Source organism: Brassica napus, chromosome A6 (genome assembly GCF_020379485.1).
Source record: "Brassica napus cultivar Da-Ae chromosome A6, Da-Ae, whole genome shotgun sequence".
Classification (NCBI taxonomy): domain Eukaryota; kingdom Viridiplantae; phylum Streptophyta; class Magnoliopsida; order Brassicales; family Brassicaceae; genus Brassica; species Brassica napus.
Window position 1 is genome coordinate 17652983 of NC_063439.1, and position 21786 is coordinate 17674768.

Here is a 21786-nt window from a genome sequence, read left to right on the forward strand (position 1 = left end):
TCGTCGACACGGGAAGCACGGTCAACGTAATATTCCGCGACACTCTCAAGTGGATGAGTATCAAACTCGGAGAAGTAATTCCGACGCCGAAACCGCTCACGGGTTTTTCAGGCAAAGTGTCAATGACTCTCGGATCAATCCAATTACTAGTCATGGCCAAGGAGATCACGAAAATCATCGAATTCGCGGTAGTCGATCATCCCGCTATCTACAACGTGATCATGGGAACCCCCTGGCTCAACGCCATGCAGGCAGTTCCGTCAACCTACCACCTAGGTCTCAAGTTCCCAACGCCGAGCGGAGTCGCGGCCATCTGGGGATGCCAAAAACAGTCGCGACTATGCTTCCTCGCGAAGCATAAGTTAAGGCAAATCACGGCTTCTGCAAACGGCAAACGCGCGAAGATAGATCGATCTTCAGCCAAAAGCGCCCCGGGAGAAGACTAAGTAAAATCATCTATCGACGCAAACGCATCGGACGTCGAAGCTCGACATAAATCCGAAGCCCACGCGACAACTCAACCGGAACATCCGGAAAATAGCGTCGACCCAGCCACGATCGACACGGTCAAGGCGGACATCGCGACATCTACCGCCGAGTAAGAACACTCGCGGCATGAAACAGAACTACGAGATGGCTTGATCCTCGAAAGGGGTACGTAGGCAGCTCGTCAAAAGACGCGTTCAGCTATCCCCTTCTCTAAAAAGGGGGGGGGGGGAATGGGTGCGTATACTCGTATACTCCCACTTAGAAAAATCTTCATTATTGTAATCGAGTTTTTAGAAACTTTAAAAACTTTTACTACAATATACGTTGTCCTTTTTATCGAAAACGTTCACGCTTCAGTAAAACACAAAAAAAACTTTCAGGACACGCCTGAAAACGTTAAGACTCTTGTCTGCGGCCCCTTCCGGCCCAAAAATCGAAAAGATTATCATCTTTCAAACACGCAAAAATACACGTATAATCCTCGAAATAACTGCGAGACATCGCAAAAGTTAAAATTCGAGGACAATGCTAACAAATTGTCCGAACGCGACCACCAAAAACCTTACACCCCGTTCGTCGATTGGCCCCGACGAACACGCCAGCCGTCTTAAACAAACGCAATTCGATCACTCTTTTGATCTTTAACAACGTCCAGCACAAGGACAAAAGCGCGCTACAAGAAAAATCCGAAATTTTGGTTTAGCACTTCCAGTTGATTCTGAGAAGATGCTCGATTCGTACCATACAAGTCATATAAGCCGAGAACATATCGCGGACTTTAAATCGATGCGAATCAGGAAGAAATCGCAACAGGAAAAACGATAGCCGGCTAGTCACCGCACAAACCTTAACCGAAAGTAAACCTAGGTCTTGCCCTAAACCCAACGCTCTGGTCTCAAACATCTCAAGGCATGATATTTAAAAGATACGAGATCCTAAACCATGTCTCTCTGTTCGTATCTCAATGTTCTCGAAAATCGTAAAGATAAGTAAACTTTTACGAAAATCACGAACGAACCAACAGATTGAACGTCTAATCAGAACTAAATACGAGACGACAACTCATATTTACTTCAACCCAACTTAGGAAAACTCGAAACAAAACATTCGTCATATAAATAAACCGCATAAAGCGGAAAGGGATTCAAAGCCACCAACGGCCAGTCCCGGTAAATACAAATACGGCCATCTAGGCCGAAAAAAAATTCAAATTCAAAGGGCCACACTCGGCCGAAAACAGATAAAAGGATAACTGATCCATCCCTCATAATCCAAAGTCAAAGTCCCCGGACAACGAAGCACCGAACGCATCCGCGGGACGATCCACTTCCTCGCCACCATCGGGAAACCCGGTCGGAACCTCCTCGGTATCAGGGGAAACCGGGATGGAATCCCGGAACCCTTGAATCCGCTCGTCGATCGGAGGGATAAGATCCTCGGCATGGACACGTTCGTTCATCCCACTCTTCATCAAGCTCATTTCCTCTTCAAACACATAGTCATCGGCTCGCGTCCTCCAAAGACTTCCGACCGAACCGCGGCACTCGCGAAAGTCACCCACCGAGGTAAAGGCATTCTTGAGGTTCCCATACTCAACCTGGAATTGAGAGGCACGAGTCTTCATCACCTCGACGATTTCCCTTTTGCCTTTCCTTTCCGCTTTGCGGATTGCCCGTGCATGATCACGAGTAAGTTGCGCTTCTCGCTCCAACATCTCGCCTTGCACAGGAGCGAGATCCCGCTCCGCTTTCTCCGCTTTGAAGCGGTAGACCATGGCTTCTCTATGGCCCGCCTCAATGGCCGAGCCCAGCAAGCTCAGGCCCTGCAAAATCGATTGACATGTTATAAATATATACATAGGACAATCACCAAAAAAATTCTCAAAAAACTAACCCCGTTGATGATGCGAGATCCTTCCGCAACGACTCTCGGCCTCGCCGATTCTTTCGTAGGAGGAGGAGCATCGAAACCCGGTGGCAGTCCAGCAAAGAAATCATCGAAATCCGGAATAGGGGCCTCACTCGAACCACTCCCATCACCGTAAGCGAGGTTCGGATCCCATCCTGGAATCATAGAATCATCCATCGAAAATTCTATGTCGCCAAGATCGACGTCTTTTCCCTTCCAAGAGCTCGACTCCGGCACAGCTTTTGAAGCTTCGACGGGATTCTGGTCGTCAGGTTCGGAGTCGCTTCCCGTGTTCGCAGGCGAAGCAGGACAGGGTTGCGCGAATCTCAATGCCCTCCGAACCCTCTTCGGCGTAAACGAAGTCCAGAAGAAAGGACCGTTCCTGAGAAGATCCCTCACCGCAATGATGTCCTCGGGGAACGGAGCAAGATGGTTGATGAAGGGACGATCATTCGGCAACCTCCGGAACAGTGGAATGCAACTCTCTTCAACGGACGCAGCGTCTATACGAACAAAGAAAAAGAACTTCTTCCACGAGTTGAAGTTCGAAATGAACTTCTTAACCACTGACATAAATTTCCGAGGGACCAACCTATGCTTATCCGTATCCGTGACAAGTTGAAGCCTCAAAAGCGCTTCATAATGATCCACGAAAAGGGAAAGGCTATGCTCGTAGCTTAGGATCAGGATCCCAATAAGATGCTGAATGGCAAGGGGAGTCAACTGACTTATCGCAACCTCGAAACGATCCAACACTCTGACGAGAATTTCGGGTATGGGGAACCATAGGCGACAATGCACTACGAACGCCTCATAGCAAGAAAAGTAACCCTCCGGGGGGCTGCTAGCACATTCCCCGCGGCGGGGAACCCGGAACTCCACAGCATCCGGGATATGGTAGAACGATCGCATCATCGCAAGAAACTCGTCGGTAGTCCGGCTTGCATCCTCTTCCTCGACTCCACGATGGACCAGGACCGGGAACGGCTTCTCCTTAATTGGGAGGGGTCAACGAGCCATAATGAGCAACCCACCATGCCTCGTTCTCGGCAGGATGCACCGAGTGAGGCACGAACTCCATCTTCGGAACGATGAGCTCTTCATAAGGACTCGCGGACGAAGACCCTTTTTCGCAATCTTTTTCTTGCTCGACATCTTTACACTTCTCCTGAGAGAATAGAGGAAAAGGGTGGAGAGAAAGATATAAAGTTTCTCTTAAGAAAGATCTTAGAGAAAGACAAGAAAGTGAAAAAATTATGGAACAAGTTACCTCCCTTCTTATAGGCATGAGGATTTACTATTCAAGCTCGGACTTTCGGATATTAATTCCATCCATCACGCCTAACTTGCCAAACATTCCTAACCGCACGCTAGGATCCTACAATGCATGATCCTAACGGGCTGGGGGGCTAACTGTTGGGGTCAAAAACGGTTACGACGGAATTACCACCCGAAAATCCTCGGAGATCGTATTTCCGAAAGAGATAGTAAAAGGAGAGATGTATTTTTCGTAAAAATTACCAATACGAAGTTTTTACGAAGAAGTATCCTTTGGGATTCAAACCGAACAAACCAAGCTCGGTCACCGCGCATACACGCCGTCCGGTCGCTATGCAGCAACCAAACCCGAGCCAAGCTCGGTCGCTATGTAGCGACCGAGCGCTCGTCCTGCTCGGTCGCTACGTAGCGACCGAGCTCGAGCCAAAGCTCGGTCGCTTCGTAGCGACCGAGCGATCGTCCCGCTCGGTCGCTACGTAGCGACCGAGCCCGGCCAAGCTCGGTCGATACGTAGCGACCGAGCGATCGTCCCGCTCGGTCGCTACGTAGCGATCGAGCTCAAGCCAAAGCTCGGTCGCTACGTAGCGATCGAGCGATCGTCCCGCTCGGTCGCTACGTAGCGACCGAGCTCAGCCAAGCTCGGTCGCTACATAGCGACCGAGCGATCGTCCCGCTCGGTCGCTACGTAGCGACCGAGCTCGAGCCAAAGCTCGGTCGCTATGTAGCGACCGAGAGATCGTCCCGCTCGGTCGCTACGTAGCGAACGAGCTCGGCCAAGCTCGGTCGCTACGTAGCGACCGAGCTCGAGCCAAAGTTCGGTCGCTAAGTAGCGACCGGGCTCGAGCCAAAGTTTGGTCGCTGTGTAGCGATTGAACCTTTCCGAACATCGATACGACACCAGTCCTTGTATTCTCGTCAAACCTTCGAATACTATCTCCCGAAGACCGTAGCAAGCTCAGTCCATGTTTCCCGCTATTCTAATTCATCGATCAAACTTCGCGGATTAGAAACCGCGGAAAACTCGTAGTAAACGTGTCGAGTCGGAAGACGGCCCAAAGGGACCTAAAACACGACTCGAGGCCCATCCTACGATTTTTCCTAACCAAAAGCCCGTGAACCACAGCATGGTTCACGCTTGGCCCACGAAGAAGGATAAATGTCAAGTTTCCGCGGATAAATACGGAAGTTTTGAAGATAATTGTGAAGATCGGGAAAAATGGAATATTTCCATTTTTATGCTATGACGGCTTAAGGGCAGAAGAGTAAAAACGTAAACCGACCTTGGAGCTAGTATATAAGGAGTCCTAGGCGAGGAGCAGAAAAATGAACTTTTTTCAGAGCAAACTTAGCACTTAGAGCAATTTAGGCAATTTTCCGTTTTTGTTATTTCGAGCTGCGACTCAATTAGGTTTAGCTGTCTTAGGGTTGCTAGAACTAGGAATCTCGCCGACAGCTCTCGAGCCCAGGCTTATACCTTGTTGTAAACGCTCATACGCAGATTCGGAATAAGATCTTCTTTGCTCTCTTTTCGATTTCTTATTTTTAACGTTGTTGTTCTCGTGTTCTGATTGCTTGATGTGTGGTAATTAACAGATATCCGGGTCCTCTGGGAAATTAGGGTTTTCCTAGTTTATTTAAACGGAAATCGACAGTGCGAATTTCGGTTTCCACATTATTTTATTTTCAGGAAGATTCATTTATTTTAAAATTCAAAATTATAAACCCCACTCGCATACAAAAATGGAAAATTAAAGAAAAAAATAATAGAAAGATAATAGACAGAGAGGAACCCATGGCTCAATTATTATAGCATATATCGTGGGTTTATCAACTCAAAGCACAAATATAGTTTTCCTTACACCTCATATAACACACGTGTCGAACTATTATTCACTATTGCTTGACCGCCCTCGTGACCGAGTCTTCCGTATCCTCTTGTATAAATCAAACCCTAATCACCTCTTCTCTTTCACAAATCGAAAAACAAATCATTCTCAAGTCTACCTCTCTCTCTCTCCCGAATTACGATCAAAGGTTAGATACGCGTTTCTTCTTCTCTCGATCAGCTGCTTCGTTCGATCGTAATTGCTGATTCTCTGTTCTTCGAATTTGAATCGGTTCGATCGTAATTGATCTCGTCGTGATTTCGATTATTAGGGTTCGTATTGTTCGATTATTACGATTAAGGTTTGATTTTGGTTTCATCTTCTTGTTCGATTATTTGTTTCATTCGATCGTAATTGATCCTCTGTTCTTGTGATTTGTATCGGTTATAGCAGTCGAGCAGTTGAGATTAGCCGATAGATCTCTTGTTAATTTTGTTCGATTCTTCCAGATATGTTATTGACTTGTTCGTTTTTGCATATGATTCGTATTGATGTTTTGCTTTTGTGAATAACAGATGCAGATCTTCGTTAAAACTCTCACCGGAAAGCTCCGACACCATCGACAATGTTAAGGCCAAGATCCAGGACAAGGAGGGAATCCCACCCGATCAGCAGAGGCTTATCTTCGCCGGAAAGCAGCTCGAGGACGGTCGCTGACTACAACATCCAGAAGGAGTCGACCCTCCACTTGGTTCTCAGGCTACGTGGTGGTATGCAGATCTTCGTCAAAACCTTAACCGGAAAGACAATCACCCTTGAAGTGGAGAGGGAATCCCACCGGACCAGCAGAGGTTGATCTTCGCCGGCAAGCAGCTTGAAGACGGCAGAACATTGGCCGACTACAACATTCAAAAGGAGTCTACACTTCACACGTCAAGGCCAAGATCCAAGACAAGGAAGGCATCCCTCCAGACCAGCAGCGTCTCATCTTCGCTGGCAAGCAGCTTGAGGATGGTCGCACCTTAGCCGACTACAACATCCAGAAAGAGTCCACTCTTCACTTGGTGTTGCGTCTCCGTGGTGGCTTTTAAGACTCTCGTCTTGTGTCGTATCATACAAAACAACAATGTCTCTTTTTCTTTTAAAAACTTCTCATGGTTTGTGCGTGTCTGAGGCCTTACAAAGTGCCTTATAAATAATCAATGAACACTGGTTTGGTTCCTTTAGTTTCTCTTGGAATTTCTCGATATTGGAATTTATCCTCATTGCTATCGTTTGTATCTGCATTTATATTATAAAAGTGCTTTGTTGTTTGAAATGTTATGCCTTACAGTGAACAAGAGAAGATGCGGCGGGACATACTCAATGGGTTGTGTAGCTTTTTACTTTTGAAATCTTACGTCTCTTGAATTTGTTCGGAGATACATGAGAAGCTTTATTGCATTGTCTACTCAGTCGTCGTCTCTTCATTGTGGTTAATTGAGAGATGTTGTGCTGATCATTTAAGTGGGTTGCTTACATTGATGAGCTTGGAAGGGTAGCATTTTGGTATACTTGTCGTTGCAAAAATCATGTCAAGTATTGATGAGCTTATAATCTTTTAAATCTCTTAGTTTGTTTCTCTTTCCTTCTGTGATAAAGGTTTACTCGACTCATTGCTGACTGAAGTCAAGAGCTTCGGAGTGAGCTCAAACAAGTCCGAGATGAACCGTGAACGTGATCGCCAGGTTGCACAGTCACAGAAGCTGGCTGATGAGATACTCAAGTATTAAGAGAGTGTTGGAAAGTCATCTAATGAACTAGACATTTTGATTGTAAAATCAGTATCATTGGAGGTTAGTTCAGAAGTAAAACTTTTGACTCCTTGTGTTATATTCAGTTGTCTGAATATACCAGTCTTATGGTGCAGGAAACATGTTCCTCGCAAAAAGAGCGTATAAAAATGTGGGAGCAGGAATTAACTTTTGCTAATGGTGTGATCCGATTGGTTCGTTACATTGACTTTTAATGTGCTTTCTACCGATGGTAGATGCGTCTATGTCTCTTACTATGACGGAGTTTGAGGATAAAAAAAAACATATGCATGAGCTGCAAGACCGCCTTGCAGACACGGAGCGTCAACTTTTCGAAGGAGAGGTGTTGAGGAAGAAGCTTCACAACACCATTCTTCTAAGTATATATAATTTAGCTACATGTTAAGTTCCAGCAGCTTTCTCTATGTGCGCTAAACAAAGCTTTTATTTCAGGAACTGAAAGGAAACATACGTGTGTTCTGCCGACTGCGCCCCTTGCTACCGGATGATGGAGGACACCAAGAGGCCAGCGTCATTGCTTACCCTAGATCATCTGAATCTCTTGGGAGAGGCATTGATGTGGTCCAAAGTGGTAAATTCAGTGACTCACCTAATTTACTTTGCTCAAGTAGGATATTTCGTTTTTCATGCCTTGTGCTCTATTTGGGTTCTCAGGGTAACAAGCATCCTTTCACACTTGACAAGGTTTTCGACCATGGAGCTTCTCAGGAGGAAGTATTCTTTATCGCAACTTGTTCAAAGCGCATTGGATGGCTACAAGGTTTGTTATCTTCTTATTCTGACTATCTTGTAGATCCTTTGGTAAATGATCTTTCTTTTGTCATTTGTATCTGACAACACTTTGACTGATCTTTCTTTTGTCATTTGCCTGCCTTAAATCTTTGTGGACATAAGTTTGTATTTTTGCATACGGCCAAATAGGTTCTGGCAAAACCTATACCATGATGGGCAGGCCTGAAACGCCAGAGCAGAAGGGACTGATCCCTCGTTCGCTTGAACAAATGTTCAAAACGAGCCAGTCTCTTAGTGCACAAGGCTGGAAATACAAGAGGCGTGTATCTATTTTTCCCAGAATGGTGAAACATTTGTTTAATGCTTTGATTGCTAGCGCTGTTTCTTATTGGATTTTTAACATAAAACCCCCTCAATTAAGTTTATTTCGGGTATAAACCCCTAAATTAAAGATTCAACGGAAAAACCCTCAACCTAAGAAATGGTAACGAATTGGCCCCTCTGTTACTTAGCCACGTTAAAATTTTGAAAACCTCCGTTAGTTGAAACACATCGTTTAGTGTCAAAAGAAAAACGACCCGTCTTTCCTCTTCTTCATATCTGAGACTCGAAAATTTCCAAATATAAATTAGGGTTCTTCAAAATTTTGAGTTTATATCTGTTCCTCAAGTTAAAGCTTTTGTTTTCATCTTCCCCAGTTAGGTTTTAGTTTTCGTAATTAAACGTACGGTGTTGGTTTCAACTGATTTTGTTCTCGAAAAGTTTATGTTGCTTGAGAGTTTTAGAACCAAGTCTAAAAGTGATGCTGTGTGTTGTAGCTTGCATCTTTTAACATCATTGTGGTTCAAGGACTGTCATTGTGGTCGTAGCTCTCGAGATTGAACTTTGATTAAATCCTTCAAGAGAAGAAGTGGAAGCAAGGAAGCTTGCCACACAAGAAAATGAACAAGAAGAAGAATTGACCAAGGAGTCCCGTCGAAAAAGAATAAAGAAGTGGAAGCAAGAGATTGCTTACCACCCAAGGAAAGAAGAAGAGGCAAAAGCCAACTAAACTCTCTTCTCTCTCTACATAAACACAAAAGAAACGTGAAAGAGTAAAGAGAAAGAGCAAGCTTGTGTTAAGATGAAACACAAGTAAACAAAAACAGAGTGTGAGTGGTGTAAAACAGAGTGAGGGTGAGAGAAGCTCACCAAGTATGAACAAGAGAAGAAAGAGAGGCTGGCCGTGAGAATTGTGCAGTGTGAGAGGTCAAGCCAAGAGAAAAAGTTCAACAGTAGCTTGTTCTAGGACTATCATCATTGTGGTTTAAGTGACGTTTTTAACTGGTAGTTATGACATTTGATAGTGTTTCAAGTTTTGTTTTTAACTTGTTTTTCTACTGTTGCTGTGTTTGACGAGTTGATTAACAACATGACCCTGTAAGAAAATATGTCTTGCACTTGTCGTTGGAAGAAACAAATAAAATGACCCTTCAAGACACATAGCAACAAGCAAACATAGTTCACTTTATTTTAATGGTTCTAACGACCATAACCTGAGCTATAACAAAACACCAAAACATGGTAAAACATGGTACAGATGAGCTTAATCGTAGTTAATCTGAAACACCAAAACATAGATTCTAAAGCTGAGTTCCAAAATTAAAAACAGAAAAACAGCAAGTTCTTAGATGAGCCAACTTCAAGTGTGCTTAAGGTGATGTGAGTTCAGTGGCGATCAAAAGTGTAACTAGGATTAAGTTCATTTGAAGTTTTGAACCATATATATACATAACTTCAACTCTGTCACCAGACTATAAGTCACCCTCTCCCGAACTTAGAGTCTCTCAAACTCTCACAATCACCAAATGAAACTCAAAACTCTTCTCTTTAAAAAATTAGGGTTTATCATCCTATTCTCTCGTGGAATTTTTAAGACACTTAAGAATGTAAAATTAAATGATAAACAACATGACATTTTGTTTAAACATCGTACTGTTTTATTGACAAATCATATTGTTTTAAGACATTTCCAAATAGCGGCGTTTGGTTTTAACGTGACGAGTAACGGAGGGGCCAATTCATTACAATTACTTAGGTTGGAGGTTTTTTCATTGAATTTTTAGTTCAGGGGTTTATACCCAGAATAAACTTAATTGGGGGGCTTTTATGTTAAAAATCCTTTCTTATTTTAAGTTCATTTGTGTTCTTTCTTTTACCACCAGGCAATAAACAAAAGCTTTGAGTGATGTTATATTTGCATTGGCAAAGAAAGAGGATTATGTTCCTTTCAGAAACTAGAAGTTGACATATCTGCTACAGGTTAGTGACTCTTGAATCATTCTGCACATAGTGGGTCTATCTGGATCATTCTAACAAAGGAGAATCGTTTTTTTTTCTTTGTGTGTGACAGCCATGTTTAGGAGGTGACTAAGAGACTTTAATGTTTGTTAACATATCCCCGGATCTAAATTCTAGACCCTAAACCCAAACTAGCTAAACCCAAACTGTATATTTTAAACCCAAATCCTAGATCTTAAACCTAAATTATATATCTTAAACCCAAATCATAAATCCTAAATCCAAATCATATATCCTAAACTTAAATCTTAAACCCAAACTTTAAATATTTTATAGTTTAGTTAGTGAAGATTTAAACTTAAAAGTACCGGTAAACCCTAAACCTTAAAATGATTTTATTATGTTTTCTTAACGTCAACTTCCGCTGGCTACAAATATTTATTCATCTAAGTTTGTTTCAGGCTTTTAAACAATCACTTTCGATGTATTAAACAATTTGTATATGATTTTTTATTTTAAAAAATAATTAGACAACGAATTGTCAGATATTTAGCGAACTCCTCAACTCTACCACATATTACGAGTTATTATACATAGCTTTAAAAAAAATAGTGGACACATTTTTTTTTCGTATATAACACGACTAAACGAAAGCTCTATTACAGTGTTTGAATTGGTCTAAGAAGTGTTCCTTTGATTATTTTAAAAATCCATTTGTTAATTTTTTTTTTTGAGAAAGCCATTTGTTAATTTTTAAATCTACTCTTCGGTTAGTGATCAATTAACAATGACAATGACCGAAAAAAAATACTATTTTAAACCTGTAATATCCGTAGGTGCACTAGCTACCTTTCCATACGAATGTTAGTGTTAATATTCATGTCTAAATTAATTAGTCAACGACTTGTAAAGATGATAAGTCAACTCATCTACTTTTCAACATTTTCGGAGATGTTCTCTACGAGTGTAAAGTTGTCTATGATTAATATTTTTTTATTATATATGTTCTCTACGAGTGTAAAGATGTCTATGATTAATATCTTTTATTACTAAAATCAATTGGTAAAAAGTAGGACGCTAAAATATCCGTAAATTTTGATTTAATTCGTTTTGTTTTTATTCGAACTAAAAATTTCAGATATTCGTAATCCTACAAAACAAATACTAATATGCAACATCCATAAAAAATGAAACAAATCACAAATACTAATATTTTAGGAACGGATACCCGATCCAATCATATATATGCATATATATACATATATATTTAAAGAATTATATGTAACTTATATAAATATTATATTTTGTATAAGTTTTACAGTTTTTATTTATTATATTAGTTATTAGAATTTTTTTAAAAGTAAATATTTTTTTGGTAATAAAAATAGTATTTTATATTGTTTTGGATATTTATTTATTTATTTGTCGAATCGAATCGGATATCCGGTTAAAATCAACAAAAATCTGAATATCTAGAACACCAAATATTCAGGTGGCTACAAATCGAGTTGGATAATTAATTATTCGGACGAAAGGATCATGAATGCCTCTGTAAACCCGGATATCCGATCCGTGCTCAGCCCTAGTGAGACCTGTCCATTCTTTTTGTCTGACCATGGATAAGCATAATGATGTTTGGGTTCTTGATGGAGCTGACTTGTTAGGCCCCTGCTTCATCGCGTTTTGTTTGAGCAGGAAAGCTCATGTATCTTCATCCAAGGCAATGAAGCTGTGTGAGTGATGAAGAGCATCCTGGAGACTTATGGTTGGTTTTGTGTAGAGCTCCTCGCGAAACATGCAATTAACCTAGAGTGCGTTGCGAATTGCTTCAACGGCAGTACCGTTTGAAACGTGTACCTCGAAAACTATAACTTTGAATTTTTCTATACTCTCTGTCTTTTGGACTTTGGGACATCTTCCATAAGTCCGTAACGGAAATCCATTTTCTGATAAACATCGTGTACTGCTTCAGAAATTGGGTTGATAACTCGCAAAAACTATGAGTCTTTGGTGAGTCATGAGAACCAAGTTCTCTGCTGAGTCTTTCCACAAATATCTGGCAATATTCAGCGTCCTTCTCCTCGTGGGTAAAATGCGCTCGTCTCATGGCGATGCTGAAGGCTGTGACATGATTGCTAGAATCGGAGTCTTCTCAGTAGGATGGGTCGGACCCGGAATTTATCAGTTTGGTGAACCTTCACATAATTAATTTCCTTTGCAAAGGGTCTTCATGGCAGCTAGCACGCGTCCGAGCTCGTTGTGTTATGTATCTTGGAATTGATGGCTTGGACCCCACTCTACAAGTCGGCGACTTGCCTCTTGGTTTCTTGACCAACTTCTCGTGCCATAGGAGGACAAAGAATCCTCCTTGGCGTTTATTCACCATTGGTAGCTGCAGATTAGTAGCTGCATGAGGTGTGAGAGCGGCATATATCACGTTGAGGCGTTCGCTAGTTGCCTTGTTGGCTTCATCCTGCTTCGTGAAGTGCTCCATCATATCGTTCATCATCTACATCATGACAGCCATATCGGCTCTCAGTTGGGTTGCTCATGTGTTTGTGGGAACCATGGTGATCGATTGTCAGCGTTATTTTCAAAAACTTCCTTCAGACGGTGTCAATTGTTTAATCTGAATTAATTTGAAGCAATACATAAATTCGAGGTAGGTTTGATTGAAAAGTGTTTATTAATGATCAGATGTGAATACAAAGATATTTGAATAAATTTGATGTGTAAAAAAAAAGAGAGAGAAATTAGCAAGAACAATGAAAATTATGTAAACCCTAGTTATTGTGCCGTGTCTCCCAAGTGTTTCGAATGTCCTTACTTGATTCAATTCTTCTACTTATATATTCGACAGCCTTCTAACTATACCTTTAAATCGGCATAACCCCAATCGACTTGGGTGGAGGTCTGTTTATTGGATAGGTCTACTGAAAGATGTAATCCATTTTTAATACCTGGCTCCAAAACACATAAGTAAATAAAAAATTCCTTACTTTCCTCGACATTTTGTTTCAAGTTTTTATTATCAACTCTTTACTATTCGTTAAACGTTTTGGGTACGTCTCTGGTTTAGAATATTTCCACTCATTTTCATTTTTTTTTCTCTATGTATTCATTGCAATGAGTTACCACTTGATCACAAAAAATAGTTATATCACCTGATTACCATTTCAGACATTTCCTAGAAACTTCGTACCCTGTGATATATATATTTTATATAATAAAGTTGGCTTGTCTCTCTCTTTAGAGAACGACATCATCAAAGAGCATGGTGCAAATGAGGACACCTGTCCTAATTTCTTTCTCTTTGTTTCGATGATGGAACGATGAATTATTTTATTGGGCCATAATTCTCTTATTTTAATAAGTCAAACATATCATAGGGTTTTGTTTTTACTTTCTTCAAAGCTGGTACATATTCTCTTATCAATCTAGGCCCAATAGACAATCGGGTTTTCTTTCTCTTCGTTAACACAGGATGGCTTCATATCCCAGAATCCAAAGCTCAAATTGAGCATGCTGCTAAGAAGGTCCATACGGAATAGAAGAATATGGAAGCTTTATTCTATCATGTTGCTGTCGTTTTTTTAATCAAATAATGCTTTGCGTTTTTCCATTTTCAAACTATTGCTTATGTTGGTTTAGTTCTCTGCACTACTAATATTGGTTTAGTTCTTTGCACTACTAATATAAGATTTTTTTTTGATCAAGCACTACTAATATAAGAATATTTCGAAGTATTTACCCTTTAAGCCAACCATGGATTCAGTAACACACTCCATCAGCACTTATATGTTTAAGTGACTAAAATATTATATATCCATCAGAAGGCTGTCTGCTTTTTAGTAGACTAAATCAAATTAACAGAAGTGAAACATCAAGTGGTGGGCATCTGAGGTTACTTAACAATATAAATATAACTACAAATAAATCATAGCAAGTGTTTGGCTCACTCTGAACTCTTTTTTTTTACTTCAAACTCTTCCCCATACCTAATTGAGAGTTTAAAAATAGTCCTCAGCCAAATCCCTTGTGGCTCACTCTACTTCTTTTACAAATATTCATTCCACTAATCAATCTTGCCATAATATGTAAATCTATCACTATAACTGGCAATATTTAAGACTGTTAAATCAAATATGAAGCACACAGTATTACTAAAAGTATAACAATCACACAAACACCAAAGGAGAAGGCAATCTAGAAACAAAAACCACGCAGAATAATAAAACATCAATAAAAAAATTTCAAACACGACCCAATCAAAATTTAAAATCAAAACACTACGGGCAGGTGAGTTTGCATTAAAATAATTTTATATTAAAATATATTTTAATTTTATAAACATTTGAAATTTTATTTTAAATTGAATATAATAAATATAATTTGTTTTCTAATTAGATCATATATATTTTTGTTTATATTTGACATTTGTTTATAATTCTTACGTGTTTGGATTTTTATTTATTATCAACTATATTTTATGATATTGTACTATTTTATTTTCAGTATCCATTTCAGTTATATATTTTTAGTGCAAGTGCGTTTTATGATGTTGTATTTGCATGAAATTGTTATTTTTTTATAAACCTAACATATCCTTTGATTATTTTATTCCATTTAATAATGTAATTTATATATGTTTTTTTAACACCCAAGTAATTTATATATGTTTAACTATGTAAAAACTTAGAAGGGAATATTTGATGAGATATGAATTATAGGCTTTCATTCAATACAACCAACACAAAAGTTAAACAATTGATTCAATATTGATAAAAATAAAGCGAATTTCAGTGAACATTTATATGCGGTTTGGTTCTTGATTTCAAGATTATTAATGGTTACATTATATTGAAATTTTTTTCTGTTTAGTTACAGTTTGGCTCATATTAAATTTTTGATTAAATTATTTGATACGAGGTGGTATGTAACTAAAGTAAAAAAAAAAAGTGTTATTAAATAGAGTTCAAATAATTTAACAGTTTGGCTCATACTTCGACGTATCATTTTTATTAGTTTATAAAATACTAATTTAAAAATATATTTTAAATATCATGAGAAAAAATTTCAACAAATAATTTTGATATTATAGAGTTCACCAATAGCTATAATAATTAACAAAACATCATCAGTAAAACACTAAGGTTAATTGAAATTTCATTCAAAATCTAATTATGCACTAATATATATCCTAAAAATGATTTTCTGTTAAATTAAAAAATACTAATTAATATTTTTGATATTACCGAAACTATTTATATAGTATTTTAACATTAGGTTTAATTATTTTATTAAACTCTATTATATTTTTATTGATTTAGTTTGGAGGTGGATTAATTTATTATATAAAAAACCTAATTTGTGTATAAATATTTGAACTTGAAAATTCTTGAAACAATAAATTTTATTAATTGAAACTTCAGTTTTTCTTTTATTATATATGTCAAATTAAAAATAAAAAGAAAGAAATATATACCATTACATTTTTCCGAATCACTTTTGTTAATTTTGTATACAAAATAATAAATGTTACTGTTATTTTTAATTCAAACCAAAAAGGTTTATTTAAAAAACAATATGATCTTAGAACTCTGTTTACTACTGTTTGTTAGTTTATAGTATTGATTTTTATTTAGAATAGTTTTTATAATGCTTCATAAACTTTTAAATATTTTTATGTATAATAATCTTTAGTATTTATTTCCACCCGTAGGGCGGACTAACCACTAGTATATATGTATATTATATATATAACAAGGTTTATCCTCTCTAGTCCTACCATTCTCAAGAAGTAAAAGAGAGAGAGAAAGAAGAACGAAAGAACTAAAACAAGAAACTTTGAGATATGTCTCCGTCGAAAGCGGAAGAAGTAGTCCAACATATCCACCCGTTAACGAAAGTTGACGGGTTGGAAGGTACATATGCGATGGCTGTAAAACCGAAGGCTTTGGGAGGACTTACCGTTGCTCCTCTTGCAACTACGATCTTCACGAGTACTGTGCCACGTGTCCCCCTACCCTCCTCAGCATGTATCATGCACAGCACGAGCTCCGGTTAATCCACGACAGACGTGGGTGCGACATCTGCGACGAAACGACCGACGGGTTGTTTATCAAGGTGAGGTTCAAGAACTCGGTGATTTTCAAGAACTCGGTGAGTTTCAAGAACTCGGTGAGGTTCAAGAACCCAGAGAGGTTCAAGAGCCCTGTGAGGTTCAAGAGCCCGGTGAGGTTCAAGAACCCGATGAGGTTGAAGAACCCGGTGAGGCTGAAGAACCCGATCCGGATAGAGTAAGAAAAAGGGATGTAATATATATAGGCGCTCGAGTTGCCTGGGCTTGTATGACGGGGGATGTCGCTGGGGTCATATCTGCCTTCCAGCTTTGAAATGGCATGTTTATAACATCCTGCCATTATTACACCTATGTCACTTATTATTGAAATCAGGTCTCAAGAACACACGAACACAAACTCTTTAATAAGTATTCTCTCTTATTAATCTCTTAAGGAAACTATCACAAAACCTTAAGCTCTCAATCACAAACTCATAAACTCACAAGTTATGCAACACTCTTGCATCTCCTTATATAACACTTAATTTATCCTAAACTCATTAGGATTATATTTCCTATTCTCTTTAGATAAACACAACTCATTAGAAATAGGAAACTTGTATCTCAAGTATCTTTCAAGCTTATCCAACAATCTCCCTCTTAAGCTTGAAGTTCTTATGCTCCAACTCTTGTACTCCTATGAACTCTCTCATTTCTTGAAACTTGACTCTTCCCAAAACTTTTGTCAAGATGTCTACCTTTTGTTCACTTCCCGGAACATGTTCTACCTCAACTTGCCATTTCTCTACACACTCTCTGATAAAGTGGTATCTCGTTAGTATATGCTTGCTTCTCCCATGAAATACTGGATTCTTGGTTAAAGCAATTGCGGACTGGTTATCGATCCGAATTGTAACCCTCTGTTCTACTTGACCGGTGATTTCGCTTAGTAAATCTCGAAGCCATATAGCTTGTCTTGGTGCCTCTGTTCCTGCCATAAACTCGGCCTTACAGCTTGACAATGCGACAGTTTCTTGTTTGGTCGAGCACCATGTGATTGGACTCTTTCCGAAGTAGTAGATGTGACCCGTTGTGCTTCGTCCGTCGTCAGGATCAACGTTGTAGCTTGAATCACTATACCCGATCAATCGAGGCACTCGGTTCAAAGATCTCTCAAACCGTAAACCATATCCAGTGCTGCCTTGTAGATACCTCAAACATTGCTTTAACGCGACACCATGAGACTCCCGATGGCTGTGCATATACCGGCTTAAAACACCCACAACAAATGATAGATCAGGCCTAGTGTGAAGTAAGTATCTAAAGCACCCGATCTGTTTTCGAAACCTTGTTGCATCAATCTCCTTTTCTTCCTCTGCTTTAGATAAGTTAAGCCCGGCCTCCATAGGTGATTGTGTCGGATTACACTTAGTCATGCCGGCTTCCTCAAGTATCCTCAACGCATAACGACTTTGATTTAAAGTGATCCCTCGATCGCTTTGACACACCTCTATCCCGAGATAATATGTTAATCTCCCTAAGTCACTCATGTCGAACTTCTTTGACATCCCATCTTTAAACTCATCTATAAGTACCTTGCACGTTCCTGTTACGAACAAGTCGTCAACATATACTGCCACTACAAGGAGCTCTCCTTTCACCATCTTTCTGTATACAGATGGCTCCTTTGAACACTTTCCGAATCCGAGCTCCATAAGAATTGAGTTGAGCTAATGGTTCCAGGCCCTTGGCGCTTGTCTCATACCGTATAAGGCCTTATTGAGCCTGTAAACCTTGTTCTCTTGTCCCTTATTCTCAAATCCTTCCGGTTGAGACACGTACACAATCTCTTTGAGTTCTCCGTGCAAGAAGGCGGTCTTTACGTCGAGATGGTGCACTTCCCATCTGTTAGTTGCCGCGAGACTGATCAACAATCTTATTGTCTCAATTCGTGCTACAGGTGCAAAGACTTCCTCAAAGTCTACTCCATATTGTTGTACGTATCCCTTCGCGACAAGTCGAGCTTTGTATTTGTTGATGCTTCCATCGGAGTTGCGTTTGATTTTGAAAACCCATTTTAGTCCAATTGCTTTTGCTCCTACAGGAAGATCGACCATTACCCATGTTTTATTTTTAATGATTGACTCAATCTCTTCTTCGCACGCCCTAGTCCATTCTTTCGAACCTTTAGCTTCCCCAAAGTTCCTTGGCTCGTTATTCATATACATTAGCATTTCTTCCCCTAGCTCTTCACACATTAATATGTAATCATCGAGATACTTTGGTTGAGTTGTTTGTCTCTCGGATCTCCTTAGGGGTTGTGGTTCTTCTTCGTCATCTTCTTTAGCTTCTGCCTCGGTTTCTTCTTCTTCAATAGGTTCTTGTTTGACTGTATCTTCTAAGCTTTTGATTACGTTTTCTCCAAGACTATCAGTTACCACGTCAAAGCTTTCATTGCTCTGTGCTTCTGAGCTCTCTCTACTCCAGTTCCAACCTTTTTCTTCGTCAAACACGACATCTCTGCTCACAATAATCTTTCGGGACTTTGGATCGTATAAGCGATAAGCTTTTGATCCAGGCTCTGTCCCTAGATGTACCAACATACGAGACCTATCATCAAGCTTTTTCAACTTTGCTCCATCAATCTTTGCATATCCAATGCACCCAAATACTCTAAGATGGCTAACATTAGGTCTTTTCTTGCGAAGCACTTCATATGGTGTTTTCTCCTTTAAGGCCCTCGTGGCAACTCTATTAAGGAGATATGTTGCATGACGTATAGCTTCCCCCCAAAGATAGTTAGGCATATGCATGTGTTTCAACATACTCCTTGCCATCTCCATCATCGTGCGGTTTCTCCGCTCAACAACACCGTTTTGTTGAGGCGTGTACGGTGCCGTGAGGTGACGTCGTATGCCTGCGCCATCACAAAAAGAATTGAACTCTTGAGACACAAATTCTCCTCCCCTATCTGACCGAAAGACCTGTATTTTCTTTCCTGTTTCTTGTTCAATTGCTCTTCTCAACCTTTTGAAACTCTCAAAAGCTTCGCTTTTCTCTTTTAACAGCATAGACCACATGTATCTCGTATGATCGTCGATAACTACGAAAATATATCTCTTTCCTGCGGGTGTTCCTGGTGTTATGGGACCACAAAGTTCTCCATGTAGAAGCTCCAGCACCTTTGAAGCTCTGTAGGAAGTCGCTTTAGGAAAGGTTTGTCTTGCTTGTTTCCCAAGTAAGCAAGAACCACACACTTCTTTCTCGAGTTTAACACTTGGTATTCCTAGAACCAGCTCTCTTTTTACCAGGTTGCGTATGGTCTCCAAATTTACATGACCTAGACGTGCATGCATCTGCTTGACTTCTTCTCCGTGGAAAGATGAAGGCACGTCGTGGCTTTAACTCCCATACGAACTTTGTATAGTCGGTTCTTGGATCGTTTAGCGGTAACAAGCAGCTTCTTGTTCTGATCATGCATAGTCAACAAATCTCCTTTTAACCTTATGTCACATCCGGCTTCTGTAGCTTGCCCCAAGCTAATGATATTACTTGTTAGTTCTGGGATGAAATACACATCTGTCATCACTCTTGATTCTCCATTCATATCTGTGAATGAGATCGTTCCTTTGCCTCTGATATCTATCCTTGAATCATCCCCAAAACGAACTTTTCCTGTAACTGTATCATCTAACTCCGAGAAATACCTCTTATCTCCCGTCATATGATTACTAGCACCATTATCGAGATACCATAAGTCTTCTTCACCTGTGTTTGTCTCATACTTCTCTGGCATTATGTTCTTCTCGTTTAAAAATACAACTTCATGCATCATGAGCTCATCCGCTTCTTGTGTTGATGTATTATCAGTTTCTTGCGCTTCTTTGTAGTTTCAACAAGCGGTCCGGACAATGCAACGCGAAGTGACCTATTTTGTCGCAACGAAAGCACGTGATTCGGGAAGCGTCTCTTCCTCCATCACCTCTACCTCCATTATAGTCACCTCTACCTCCATTGTAGTTATAGTCACCTCTCCCTCCGTTATAACGTCCGCGACCCCTTCCTCTGTTGAAACGACCTCCTCTTCCTCTACCTCTGTAGTAATCAGTATTGTAATCACGGTTGGTTTGCTCTTGCTGATATTGATTTTGTTGAGGTCGATTTGCTTGTCCGTCCACATACATCAACTTGCTTTGATCCTCATTAACCTCTTCATCCTCGGCTATGCGCTCCTCGTATGCTTTTAAACGTCCTAGAATATCTTCAAAGCTAGTTTCATTAAGGTCAAGGACTTGCTCGAGAGAAGCGACAATATGTATATACTTCTTCCTTGGAAGACTCATGAGAAACTTTTTAACCAATTTAGCTTCTTCGATTGTTGAACCCAATGCGGCTGACTTTGAGGCTAGTTCAGATAATTTGCCTCCATAATCATCGATACTCTCGGAGTCTTTCATCTTTAACCGATCGAATTCGGTCATAAGCGTTTGTAGTCGAGCCTCTTTTACCCTTTCAGCCCCTACATGTCTTGTCTTGATTGCTTCCCATACTTGCTTTGCTGTCTCAAGTTCTCCAACTTGTAAAATAAGGCTTTCGGGGATTGATTGAAACAGTAGTCCTAGCGCCATGTCATTCTTCTCACCATTCTTCGAATCAGCTTCGATTACTTCCCAAACTTTATGTATGCGCAGGGTGATGTTCATTCTCATAGACCATACTGTATAATTTGTTGTGGTGAGCATAGGACACTTGATCCTTGAAAGTCCTCCACCATCTTTATCACCTCCTGTCGCAGCAACAATGTCACCCATGTTTTTGTATGGCTCTGATACCAAATATTGAAATCAGGTCTCAAGAACACACGAACACAAACTCTTTAATAAGTATTCTCTCTTATTAATCTCTTAAGGAAACTATCACAAAACCTTAAGCTCTCAATCACAAACTCATAAACTCACAAGTTATGCAACACTCTTGCATCTCCTTATATAACACTTAATTTATCCTAAACTCATTAGGATTATATTTCCTATTCTCTTTAGATAAACACAACTCATTAGAAATAGGAAACTTGTATCTCAAGTATCTTTCAAGCTTATCCAACACTTATTTCTCTATCTTTTCTTTTCGCTTTCTCTTTCGTTTTATGCAATGTAATTTTTGTTGTCAACTGTGTTTTATAAAATATATTAATTTTTTTTTCTTTGGCGGGAAAGTGATCGAATGATTACATGCTCAATAATATTAGTGATCAAACGGAGGAGTTCTTTGGCAGCTTTATTTACACTTTCAACAGTACCATAGAAGAGAGGAAACGCTCTGGGATGATATTCGCTCCAATAAAAAATTTCCCCTATTTCACAATAAGCCATGGGTGATCAGTGGAGATTTTAACATG

The 21786-nt window shown here is 39.7% G+C and overlaps 1 protein-coding gene and 1 pseudogene across 1 annotated transcript; both read left to right on the forward strand.

Moving 5' to 3' along the window:
• Positions 1 to 6076: 6076 nt before the first annotated feature.
• Positions 6077 to 6819, forward strand: LOC125610113 (annotated as a pseudogene).
• Positions 6820 to 7489: 670 nt separating this feature from the next.
• LOC106427205 (kinesin-like protein KIN-14D) lies at positions 7490 to 9426 on the forward strand. The gene is made up of 3 exons (XM_048781875.1): positions 7490 to 7670; positions 7748 to 7886; positions 7970 to 9426. The coding sequence occupies exons 1-3, from the start codon at positions 7509 to 7511 to the stop codon at positions 7972 to 7974; spliced, it is 306 nt and encodes a 101-aa protein (XP_048637832.1). The 5' UTR covers positions 7490 to 7508; the 3' UTR covers positions 7975 to 9426.
• The last annotated feature ends 12360 nt before the right edge of the window (positions 9427 to 21786 follow it).

What these genes read in the sequence shown, in the direction of transcription:
- LOC106427205 (XM_048781875.1), top strand. Translation starts at nt 7,509, where the DNA reads ATGTGCTTTCTACCGATGGTAGATGCGTCTATGTCTCTTACTATGACG. An exon ending in AGCTTCACAACACCATTCTT is followed by an intron (nt 7,671 to 7,747) that starts CTAAGTATATAT and finishes CTTTTATTTCAG; the next exon opens with GAACTGAAAGGAAACATACG.